The sequence below is a fragment of the Myripristis murdjan genome, chromosome 12 (assembly GCF_902150065.1).
Source record: "Myripristis murdjan chromosome 12, fMyrMur1.1, whole genome shotgun sequence".
Lineage (NCBI taxonomy): Eukaryota > Metazoa > Chordata > Actinopteri > Holocentriformes > Holocentridae > Myripristis > Myripristis murdjan.
Window position 1 is genome coordinate 31,545,326 of NC_043991.1, and position 12,555 is coordinate 31,557,880.

Below are 12,555 nucleotides of genomic sequence, written 5' to 3' on the forward strand. Positions count from 1 at the left end.
TTGCTTTTTAACACATTTACTCATTTACAGTTGTAATAAATGAAATCAGTTGAAATTAAAACTGAAAATTTAAATTTGTTATCAGTAATTATTTGCTGTACAATGTTTAGTGGCACAATGTTCCACATTTTGTGTGATTTTTCTTGAACTGAAAAATACGCAGTTTTGCATTGACAAATAGTGGTGTGGTGCAGTTCATCCTGTGGTGTGACACAATGTCATTTGGTGTGACACTGAAAACTATGACAATAAAAAGGCTTTGTTAGTGATGAATCCTAAAAATCTCAGTGGAACACATGGAAAACAATATTAGCAAGAGTCACAGGCATTTTGTTTAGATTTACAACAGTTTGTCAGAATTTATCTAAAATATAGTGAAAGATTTAGGATAGATGCCTTATTTTGCATGATAATTTAGAAAAATAATACAAAATTCAGTGGATTTGAACCAGGAAATGCAGGATAAAGAATTGTGATAAAATGATTTACTCAAGAAAACTATACTCCATTTTCATTTGATATACAATAACTTTCATGTCACACCATATGACAGTTTTAGGCACTAATACAACAATTTGGTGAAAAAAATCAGATACCAATACAAAATCTAAAATACAAAATCTAAGAGTCAGTACAACACAACTCAATAATTTTCATGCCTAATGATGTAATTTTATATATATATATGAGTTGGTAAACAAATATTTAACAATAGTTTTCATATTTTTCATGTCGGTAGTTATAAGGGGAAATTTACCATGTGCCAGCCACTGCCAACCAATATTGATAGCTTAAGATTAAACTGAATGCTCAATATCACTCACTGCAGAAAGAAGAGCAGGGTTTTACTTACTGGTTTAAAGTACTGCATTTTATTGAATCTAATAAATAATTTTCTCTTGTTTACCAAAATAAAAAGGTTCAACATTCCAAAATATAAAGATTCAGGATTATGAGTGCTCGTGATATCCCCCTACTCTGATACAGCTGCCCATGAATGACATCTTTGAGAAACAGCAGCATCAACAAACAGGCTTACAGAGTGACAGTGTTTGTTACAGTGCAAGTGTCAATGCCAGTTTTGGATCTCAAGCAGACTAGGACAAAAATGCTAGAAAGCAAGATCATGACTCAGCTTTAATTGTGAGATGTGACATGATCAGAGGATTTTTTTTTTTTCTTACTGGAGAGTGAGAAATGCATCTGACCAAATCCAGTGGATATACATTCTGAAAAATGGCAGATTTCACCTCCACACTAATTAGAATTTTAAAGAAATTCAATCTCCCAAATAAATGGAAAAATATACATTTAATAATAACAAGTTATCAGTAAAGAACAATATAAGCTATCTATAAGACTCACTTAACAGTGATCAGCTGTTTTGTCTATGTTAACATACCGCAGGCATACATATTATTTTAGTGACATTTGAGTAAACTGGACCTTATGACAGGAAAACAAGTGTTTCATTTGCATAAACAGGTCAAAGTAAATCAGGTTTGGAAATCTGCTTCATCTCCCTCTCATAGTAGACTGGATATAAAGGACATCTCAACAACATCACAAAAAGGTATATGCTGATATTAAGCTCAGAACAGAGGAAGTAGCACCTGATAACCTACTGTATATGTTTCAACACCATAAATGAACAACACAAGCAAACAAGACACTTTGTAGACTTTGGGAATAGAAAGAAATTGCTTGGTTTAAGTTATTTAAAATCAAGAATGTATAGGGAAAAAATCTGACATGGAAATGATGTACAGATATACAATGATGGTATACTGTAGGTTACTTCAGCAGACCTGCATAAATGGTCTCTCTCAATATGACCTTACATTTCTGCATGTATTTTTAGATGAGAGGGCAACAAAATAATGATCAGATCAGACTGCACAGTGAGGGTGTTAAAAGGTTTAAATGTAAACACTTAATTTCTATTGTTCCTTTGAAAAAAATCAAGTAAACTATCACCCTTGCTGGTTATGAGATGCATATTTTGTGAAACCTTACCAAATACAACTGACTGAAGGCATGGAGTTTGGCACCTTATACCCTGCAGTGTGTAAGACAAGATGACACGGTGCAAGTACTCTGTTAGCGCTATTCTGATAAATGAAAAGACAGTTCCTCATACACACAGAAGTATAGTTTTTTCTGATATTGCACATCCTAAAGAACACTGACGGACATACATGGTGTGTCGTGGCATGAATGTGTAAACCATGTCGACACTGACCCCTGGGATAGTGTCTCTTTCATCACTCCACTGCAGCTTCTTCACCACAAAGAGCAGTGGTCACCACTTAACCCCTTCTTTTCTCTCCCTGCTTGTAAATCAGCAATATATAAACTAAATTAAAAGAAAGAAACACTGGAAAGGATTGGAAAACAGAGTAGCAAGTGGTGTTGGGGTTTGGCTGTGGTTATGAGAGACAAAAGAAAGAGTGTGTCCCAGTGCAGCTGAGAGTCCGGGGGGGTGGGCTGGGGGGCTGGGGGGCTGGGGGGGCTGGAGCAAGAGTTAGTTGGGGAAAACAAACTGTGGTAGGCCATAGGCAACGGTCTGGCTTCGAGGCCCGAGCTAGGCATAAAGACAGGGGGATGCACATGCCCGCTGCCTCGTTAGGCCCTGGGGGACATGCACAGCCCGTTCATTCTTACTGTTAACTCAAGGTTTGAGCATGTGCATGCCTGAGGCAGCTCCAACATGCACACAGAGTTTTAAGACTTGAAGACGTGCACAGCCCGCACCACATACTGCCTGCAGATGGGGCACTCGCTCATCCTCTTTCCACATTTGGTACAGGTTACCATGTGACCACATTCCAGCAAGACACAGTCAATGACAGCATCCATACAGATACGACACAGGTTGTCATCGGAGGCCAGCTGAGCTCTTACACCATCTGTGGATGAAATCATGTTATTAAGTTATTTTCCAGTTGCAGTGTCTCTGTCTTGTCCCTGTTAAGACTGTGGGCCAGAGAGGCCAGTGATGTCGTATTGAACAAGTATAGATGTTGTACAGTCCCATGGTGCCTAACCAGGTGTGCAGCTTCAACTCATGGGGCTGTTAAACCATAAAATGCATGCTTTCAATCAGTGAACAAATCAGTGACTGGCCAGTTACACTGTTAAACTAGTCAAATGTTTATTAGTCTTAACAGATTCACAAAGAGTTGAATCGAGGGCCACTGGACTTGTCCAACTCTGTGTGTATAACCATGACCTGGATAACTGAGAACCTCCACAGACTACTCTTAACAGAATCAGTAGTGCCAAATGAGAGAAGGTGAAGCATGCACATAATGAGGGGAATGTGCTTCCCCAGACTGAGACAAGATGTTTGATGAAATAAGGCAGCTTTGAAGTTGTTGTAAGGTTTATTTTTTTACTTTGACAGAGTCAGGCTAATTACTCCAATAGACTTCAAGTCTTTATGCTAAGCGAACAGGAAATGCTACCCATAGGAACTGATCCTCTGGACATACAGAGGTGATCCACAATGTTGGATACCAATCCAACATCGTGTCTCAGTCTGGAGAAAACGGAAAAAAGGCGGTTTTGCCAAAACCACTGGAATATTCCTTTAAATAAAACAGTGAAGTGGAGCAAAATTTCATAACTTAGGCTATATGTTTCTGAGAATTGATTAATTTGTCACTTTTTTCTTAATTAGATTCTGTTCAATAAACCAAAGAAAAGAACAGCAAAAAACAATGAAAATATTTTCTTTAGTACCGCAAATCAATCTGTTTGTGCACCTCTAATATAGAGGTTCAGTATCTGATAAATGACTGATTGACTGACTGATCTGATTCTGGCTAATGATGCCCATGTCTTGCACTGTGGAAAAAGCCAGTAAGGCTGCAGCATGTCTGGTATCCCTCCAGATCTGCAATTAGTATATTAAGTGAGCTAGCTTTTTATATTAGCAACAGTGTCTCTGGGACACTTGCTTGCAAATGTGATTACACCTGATAGAAATACAATACTACTAAAATAACGATGGGGGTCCTAAAGAGGTAAAAGCTCTTGGAGACACACATCAATGAGAGGATATTTAGGATGAACCAGGGTGGTAAACACTGAAAAAGGGATATCAGTGACAGAAAGTAACTGAAACAGGCAAGAGAGAATGATGATATGAAGGATCAAGTGGGTAAATTGGCTGCAACATGCCTTTACTGGTGATGAAACGCATCATGTGTCTGATAACTGCATGAGCAGTGTACCTATGCAGAGGAGATGGCACATGCCTTTGCATAAAAACATCTTACCTCCGACTCCACTGTTGCAGAGACGTGGAGGATATGCTACCACTTGTTTTACATATGAAAATAGGCGGTAATAAACAAAAATATGTTATTAGTCTTAAGTACAAGGAAGATAACAAAATTAGTATTGCAACCACATGGTTCTTATGTATTACATGCTACTGGACCACATTATGACAAGTAGCAAACTTTATTTGTATATTAACATTTATTCATTTGAACATGCATATAAATATAAATGCATGTGTAAAAGACAAGGTCATATACAGTGCATTCAGAAAGTATTCAGACCCCCTTCACTTTTTCACTTCTGTTATGTTGCAGCCTGATGCTACAATAGTTTAAATTATTTTTTTCTCCCATTAATCTACACTCAGTAACCCATAATAACAACGTGAAAACAGAATTGTAGACATTTTTGTAAATTTATTAAAAAGAAAAAACTGAAATATCACATTGACATAAGTATTCAGACCCTTTACTTGATACTTAGTTGAAGCACCTTTGGCAGAAATTACAGCCTCGGCTCTTTTTGGGTATGATATAGGGGTGGGTATGATTACTCGAGTACTCGAGTACTTGTTGTGGACGAGTAACGTCTTACTATGCGTGCACCTGCGCAGTGTGTTGGTTTGGATAACATGCAGTGCAAGATATGTGGCGTTAAATTTATATATCACAGAACTACGAGCTTGATGCTTAACCACGTGCACTTAAAGCACAAGGAGAAAACAGTGGAGACAGCTAACAAGCAGCCTCCTCCACATCTTTTGCTAGCCCTGTTAACACACACCAATGTGATGATACCAGGGCGGAGGAGATTAGTCTGCTATGATTTAGGCTGTTGATTTAGAGTTACATGCTAAAGGAACACAGAACTGAAGTCCATACCTCTGTGACATTTGGCAACTGAATGTTGCAACAGCGTGATTGAAGGACCTGTTGCGGTTGTTCAATAAATGCATTTGAATTGCACTTGGCTGTTTATTATTTAGTGTAGGCTGTTTATTCACATAAATGGTTAAGTATGATGTAAGAATGTTCTCTGACAGCCATAAACCTGCTGCTAGTTAGTAAACAACAGGCCATATCGGGGAGGTCCGTGTAAACACTAGCAGAACCAATGTTAAGTACGGACCTCCCGTATTTATTTTTACGGTAAAATATATAATTCGTGAGTAACCGATTACTCGTTCATAATGTAATTCAAGTACTCGAATATTGAAATCACTGAAAATGCCCATCCCTGGTATGAAGCAACAAGCTTTGCACACCTGGATTGGGGGATTTTCTGTCATTCTTCTTTGCAAATCCTCTCAAGCTTGGTCAGCTTGAATGGGGACCGTCGGTGGACAGCCATTTTCAGGTCTCTCCAGAGATGTTGGATAGGGTTCAAGTCAGGGCTCTGGCTGGGCTCTAGGACATTGACAGAGTTGTCCCTAAGCCACTCCTGTGTTGTCTTCTATGTGCTTAGGGTCATTGTGATGTTGGAAGGTGAACCTTCGGCCCAGTCTGAAGTCCTGAGGTCTGTGAAACAGGTTTTCATTGAGGATATCTCTGTACTTTGCTCCATTCAGCTTTCCCTCAACCCTGACCAGTCTCCCAGTCCCTGCTGCTGAAGAACTGCCCCACAGCATGATGCTGCCACCACCATGCTTCACTCTTGGGATGGTACTGGGCAGGTGATGAGCGCTGCCTGGTTTCCTCCACACATAATGTTTGGCATTGAGGCCAAACAGTTCAATCTTGGTTTCATCAGACCAGAGAATCTTGTTGCTCACAGTCTGAGAGTCCTTCAGGTGCTTTTTTGCAAACTCCAAGTGGGCTTTCATGTGTTTTGCACTGAGGAGAGCCACTCTGCTATAAAGCCCAGATCAGTGGAGGCCACAGTGATGGTTGTCCTTCTGGAACTTTGTCCCATCTCCACACAGGATCTCTGGAGCTCAGTCACAGTGACCATTGGGTTCTTGGTAACCTTTAACCTAAGGCCCTTCTCCCACCATTGTTCAGTTTGGCTGGGCAACCAGCTCTTGGAAGAGTTCTGGTTTTGCCAAACCTCTCCCATTTGAGAATTATGGAGGCCACTGTGCTCTTGGGAACCTTCAGTGTAGCCTTCTCCAGATATGGGCCTTCTCTGAGCTCTGCAGGCAGTTCCTTTGACCTCATGTCTTGATTTTTGCTCTGATATGCATTGTCAGCTGTGAGGCTAGAGAGGTGTGTGCCTTTCCAAATCATGTCCAATCTATTTAATTTACCACAAGTGGACTCTAATCAAGGTGTAGAAACATATCAGCAATGATCAAAAGAAATGGGAGCTAAATTGAGCTAAATTTCAAGTGTTGTTGCAAAGGGTCTGTATACTTATGTCAATGTGAGTTTTTCCTTTTTAATAAATTTGCAACGATTTCTAAAATTCTGTTTTCACTCTGTCATTATGCGGTACTGAGTGTGGATTAATGAGAGAAAAATTTTAAATGATTGTAGCATCAGGCTGCAACATAACAAAAGTGAAAAAGTAAAGGGGGTCTGAATACTTTCTCAATGCACTGTATCTCACCAAGGCAAAATGATAGTATAATCAAACAAGAATAATTACCTGCAGTTATGCTGTTGCTCACATTTTCCACTAGAACGAAAAAAAAAAATTAAGTGTTACTCTTCTACATAATGTCCCGCACTTTTGAATTACAAAGGGCTGCAGGAAGTCACAGAAACAACAGCAATATTTCCGGTTACTTACTAGATTTCCTGTTCTGCTCATTTTCTCTGTATAGGCGATGCACTCGTTCCAACAGCTCCCATTTCTCACAGCAGCCAGAGTAATTGACAAAATTCCTGGCAAGAATCTCTTTGAGCTGGCGGACAGAGAGGTTTTCTATAGCCTCTTCATTGTCCAGATCAGAGAGGGAGGCCCTGATCCTCCTCTGTGTTGCTGGGCTGACCTGCAGGCCACACAGAAATTGAAGCGATGGTGACAAGCTCAACAGCAGTGCTGGATTTCTTGAAAGCCTCTTGGCACAAAATAAGCTTGACACTTAACACTTGCAGTATAAATTCTGTTGGGTCGATGTAACAAGGACATTTCTCACCTCTATGATATTTTCAGTGGGCTCCAGGTTCAACAGCGACACTGTTGGAGTATCCCCATGCTCCTGAGATTGAATGGAAAACAACACACTGAAGATAATTCATGTCAGTTAAAATTTCCTAACTGGTGTTTCGCTCTTCATTGAGGTTAATAAGATAGGTCATCTTTACTTTAATAATTTACCCATTCACTCAACTTACAGCTTCAACTTTATAACTAATACCAATAAAAGAAATAATACAAATAAAAACAACACTAAGTTTTGTGTTAATCAGTATCGGTGACACAACTGAATCTCAAAAAACATGACTTGATTTGTCATACATGGTTTCTCAATTCCACGGGTCGAAACATTAACAATCTAAGCAACAACAAACCTCCTTGTTACAGCGTTTTACAAGTTAAGACCAGCGTGGTAAATTAGCACCTGCCACCTGCAAGGTAAACCTTTGCAGTGGAGGGTAGATTTTTTAGTCCAGCAGACATGATGGTGGGTTAAATGATAATGCATGCAGTTCTGTGGCAACACAGGGCTGGCGTGAAAAGGCCTGCTGAAGCTACAAACACAGTAAACAAAAACAAGTAGAGACATCTAAGAAAAGATTATTTAAGATGGCAAAATGGTGAGGGAGGAAAAGAGCAAAACATGACGATGTAGTGTTCACTTTGCCAAATTTACGTCTCAGATAAGGGGCCGTTAAATTAATTTGTGATAGGGACAAAAACTTCAAACTGGAAGCAATTTTAACACTTTGAAACGAGAGCAAATTGATTTTTTCCAAAAAGCATAGGGAACAGGGCAATTAACAAATTATTGTTTTAAAAAATATTGAAACATTAGCCAAAAAAAAAAATCCAAAAAATCAAAAATGTCCTGAAAATTAGTGAGAAATAATCTGAAAAAATAAATAACCTGAAACCTACCGACTTTCAAAAAATGACTAGAGAACAATATTAATATATTAATATGATAGATAAACCAGATCAGTGATTCTAGATCAATGTCAGATTTCTTGTGATTAAAAGCTTTCACAAGCATTTAAGGACAACAAGTCACACAATGGTCACAAAAAATGCCCATTGTAAATGTAATTTACAATGAAAGTGGTAAAATAAGTGTCTGGTAAAATCTGGATGTCCATCAGACACTGGCAAGTGAACCAAGGAGTTTGCTCTTCGGTCTTTTGCTCTTTATTTGAAACTATTTAGCTTTCTTTACCTCACAGAAAATTGGCAAAATTGTATTGTAAACTTGTAAAATGGATTTTTGTATTAACGTAATTTATTTATGTCCACATTTTGGGCTTCACTTTGGTTATTTGTGCCTTTAGACCTTTTATAAATAAACTCAGAAATAAACTCGATTGGAAACCCGATGAGATAGATGAGAGCAGGAATGTTGTGTTTCTCTGTGTTTGGTTGCAGCTGTGATGCCGGGGGGAGTTATCAACCTGTTTGTGTGTTACATAACAGACTCAGCCTAAGAGACCTAAAAAAGGCAAAGGACTTTAGCCCTGTCACTGGTTGGCCTGAGAGCTGTGTACACACAGCAAATGCATCCCTTTACAGCTGTCACGTGGATGTGAGACCGACACTATAGCACTTCGTTTTTTCCATGTGGAAGAAAGTAAAAATGAATCTACAGAAATGTAGCAGACAATTAGTCGTAAAACGTTTGAACAAAGTTCCAGACCAAGTTAGTGCAAAAAATGCAAAACAACACCAGAAAAAACAAAGACAGCAAAAAAGAATATAAGGCTCTACTACTGATTTAAATGAAGCATTTGAACACATGCAGGAGAGGCCCACTGCTAGTTAGGACGCTGAAAGGAGGACGTCACCTTACAGATAGCTGTCATATTGATAACAGCACCGCTGAAATTAACTATGCTGGACAGAAGAGGACGGATGGCAAAAACGCAAGGCGTATGGAAATGAGTGGAGAGGCAGATGTGTTTGAGTGAGATCATGTGCATGTACCATATTTCCCCAATTAATCGCCCGGGCGTTTAATACACAAAATCAACTTGAACCCCAGGTGTTTAAAAGAACCAGGTGGCTATTCACTGCAGGCCTTTATTTATTTTTGCACCAGGCCATTATTGTGATCACAGTTACTGTCCAACATATTTACAGTCGGGCAATTTAAGATTATGGTACACCCTTTTTTCTAACGTTAGCTAGCGCTCTTATTTTGACAGAAAACGGAAGTGCCGCACAGTTATTGTGTGGCTAACTGTTTACTTCTGCAAAAATAAGGTGAATAGCCTTATTTTGGGTTACCTCATTATGATGCAAATAATCGCCCCGGTGGTTATTCGGGTGGGCGTTTAATATACAAAATGGGTGCAGACCCCAGGCGTTTAAAAGAACCAGGTGGCTATTTGCGGCCCGGCGATGAATTGGGGAAATACGGTATGTTTGTATGTGGCCATAGAACATATAATGCTGTGAACCTGGTGCTGTGACCATGTATGCAGTGGAGGTCAGAAAAAAAGTTTGGCTAAATTTTGGTGAAGGATAAACTGGCAAATTGAGTCTCCACTTTGCAGACACACCCATCTGAAGTTAATCCCATGCAGTTTGGGTCACAAACCCTGCAGTCCACATGTGTTCTTGTGGCCTGTTGTAAAATGGTGTGTTTGTGCAGACTGGGGCCTAAACAGTCTTGGAGCTGCATCAGTTGGGTTTGACTGGAAAGCTGAGACTGCTGTCGGTTCAGATAGCCACATTTGATTCATGTGTGGTAAACAGACTGAATTTCTATGTGCTTTTCTAGTCTACTGACCACTAAAAGTGCTTTACAGTGTTGGCTTCGCATTCACACACTGGTGGCAGAAGCTACCATGCAAGGTGCCAAGCTGTCCAATAAGAGCGGTGAGGGGTTCAGTATCTTCACACTTCGGGATCGAACCGGGAACCCTCCCATTATCGCACGACCGCTCTACCTCCTGAGCCACACCGGCCCCGTTAGCGCCCAAAATGTAGTGAGACCATACTTTGAAAATTGACATCACTGTATAAAATGACCTATTGTGACCTCTAGTATAATCACAGCTTCAGGAAACTTTACAACCACAAACTGGAGGATAATTAAAAATAAATGGTAATATCAAACTGCAAAACATATTGAATTGGCCCAAGTATTGTGACAGTATGGTGTCAGGAGCTAAGCATACTCTCCCAGCCCTAGTATGCAGTAGATAGCAGTTGTGTGTTTTCTGTGTAGAAGCTGCCACACCTGGCTGGTTGTCCCTGAGCTGTCACTCCGGCTGAGCACATCTCCCTGAGAGGCAGACAGGGCCGACTGTTCAGAGGCCGAACGTGTAGCAGAGTGGGGGGAGGTGTGCAGCGAGTGGGGAGGTGAGTGCAGACTGTCTGTGTCAGCTCCTCCCTCTTCTTCCTCCTCCTCCTCCTCCTCATGTGCCTCCTCATCGTCCTCTTCCTCTTCCTCCTCCTCCTCCATCAAGGGTCTTGGGGTCTCCCCTGCCCCCTGATGACAGAGCACCAGGTCGACCAGGTCCTCTTTCTCTCTGCAAGTGTCTGTTGGGATGTTGCGCAGCAGCAGGTACTGGCGCAGGTCTTTTACGCGGAGCTGCATGAGCCGTGGCCTCTGGAAGGCTGTGCCACGTAGCAGGTGGCAGGTGGTGCAACAGCGCAGGTTCTCCTGTAGCACTGAGCACAGGGCACAGAAACTCTTCTTACAATCACAGCAGATGTGCTGTTGGGGAGAGCAGAGACAGACAGACAGGCTGAAGTGGGATCACGGTGTCAGCCATTCAGTTTATATTGGATTCTAGCAGCCAGTCTTACCCATTGATCAAGACCAAGTTTCTTTAGGGCCCTTAATCACTGTTTACTGTTTCAAAGGGCTTTACAGGCCCTTGGTTTATAGGAAACAAAGCAACACCCCCTGACATGAACCCTCATTAGAGGCATTTCATTTTCAGTATCATTGTTTAATGCCACTACTTTCAACAGCCCTTAAAGGGATACTTCACAGATCATTTGTAATTTTTCGATCAAGTACTTACCATGTGCTATGCTGCTGACCGAGAAAGTTTTACTCGCAAACCTTCATGGTAAACTCATATTCCAAAAGCACTAGGCATCTCTGATCCAAGGTGGAAAAAAGTATGTAATTTTATGATTTTACAACAGCAAAATGCAGTCAAAAGTTCTGCATAAAAAGCACACACTCATCATGCCATATACAGACATGCATGAGCACGTCCATCCAAACTGCTCATCCAGTGAAACGTGCTTTTGCATGCACACTTCATGACTGTGCATGAGAGCGTTTTGCAGGAGTGGTCTTTGCTTCAAGATTTGGGTGAAAATACATGTATTTGAGAAGTATAGCTGTATGAGCATGTAGTTGGATACTGGAGACTTAGATTATACTGCATGGTGAGTGTGAGCTTTTTAAACGTAACTTTTGATAGCATTTTACTGTTGTAAAAGCACATAAAATTATGGATCCAGTTTTTCCCACTGGATCAGACATGAGTCTGTCAAGAGTCTTCCATGAAGGCTTGCAAGTAAAGCTTTCTTTGTCAGGGAATGAAGGCAGCAAATGGTGAGTACTTGATACAAAAAATGATGCATTATAGCTTAAGTATCCTTTTAATACATGCTTTCTGACAACACATTTCCCTTCAGTGTTACTTCTGATGCTTAACTACTAGTTAGGGCCTGTCTGGTTTTGTGCAAACTGCACCAAAAGCTTGCACTACTCAGATATTATGGGCTGCCACTTGTGGCAACAAGACTAGCATTGCTTTAGCATGCAGTAAAATGATCCATCAGCACCAGTATAACGAAGGTCCATTACCTGTGAGCTTCATTATTTTTTTTTTTCTTAGAAAGCGCGAAGGAAAGAGTAAACGTACTATCTGGAACCACTGGTGGTGTCTGACATTTTACAGGCTTATCACAGATCAGTAGACTGACAGTTTGAATGGGCAGGAAAGAAGGTTGTATGTGGCAGAAAATGTTGTCTTATCACTCGTGTGCAAATTCGCTCTGGATAACAAAAGCACATTTGCATAGCAACAGATACTTTCTTCAATCATTTGCGTTAATCCCTTGGTGCCTCCTCTTTGGCTGCGAAAATATCATGCTGGCACACAAATGTGAGTATCCAGGGATTCAACCTGCGATTCGAACAGCAACTAGTGTGTGGAT

General features: G+C 40.5%; 1 protein-coding gene and 1 long non-coding RNA gene across 3 annotated transcripts in view; one reads left to right on the forward strand and one right to left on the reverse strand.

The window, feature by feature from the left end:
- Positions 1-12,555, reverse strand: part of rnf34b (ring finger protein 34b) — a 19,306-nt gene continuing 6,751 nt past the window's right edge. Inside the window, exons 3-8 of one of the 2 annotated variants that reach the window (XM_030065456.1) lie at positions 10,610-11,089; positions 7,370-7,432; positions 7,021-7,222; positions 6,877-6,906; positions 4,284-4,325; positions 1-2,909 (exon numbers count right to left, since the gene is read on the reverse strand). In XM_030065456.1, the coding sequence (XP_029921316.1) occupies positions 2,725-2,909; positions 4,284-4,325; positions 6,877-6,906; positions 7,021-7,222; positions 7,370-7,432; positions 10,610-11,089 (1,002 nt within the window). In that variant the 3' untranslated portion in view covers positions 1-2,724. The remainder of the gene's footprint in view (positions 2,910-4,283; positions 4,326-6,876; positions 6,907-7,020; positions 7,223-7,369; positions 7,433-10,609; positions 11,090-12,555) is intronic. The other variant, XM_030065458.1, reaches the window with a different exon arrangement.
- LOC115368980 (uncharacterized) overlaps positions 11,901-12,555 on the forward strand; it is a 16,140-nt gene continuing 15,485 nt past the window's right edge. The window contains exon 1 of the long non-coding RNA XR_003929093.1: positions 11,901-11,951. This is a non-coding gene — a long non-coding RNA (uncharacterized LOC115368980). The remainder of the gene's footprint in view (positions 11,952-12,555) is intronic.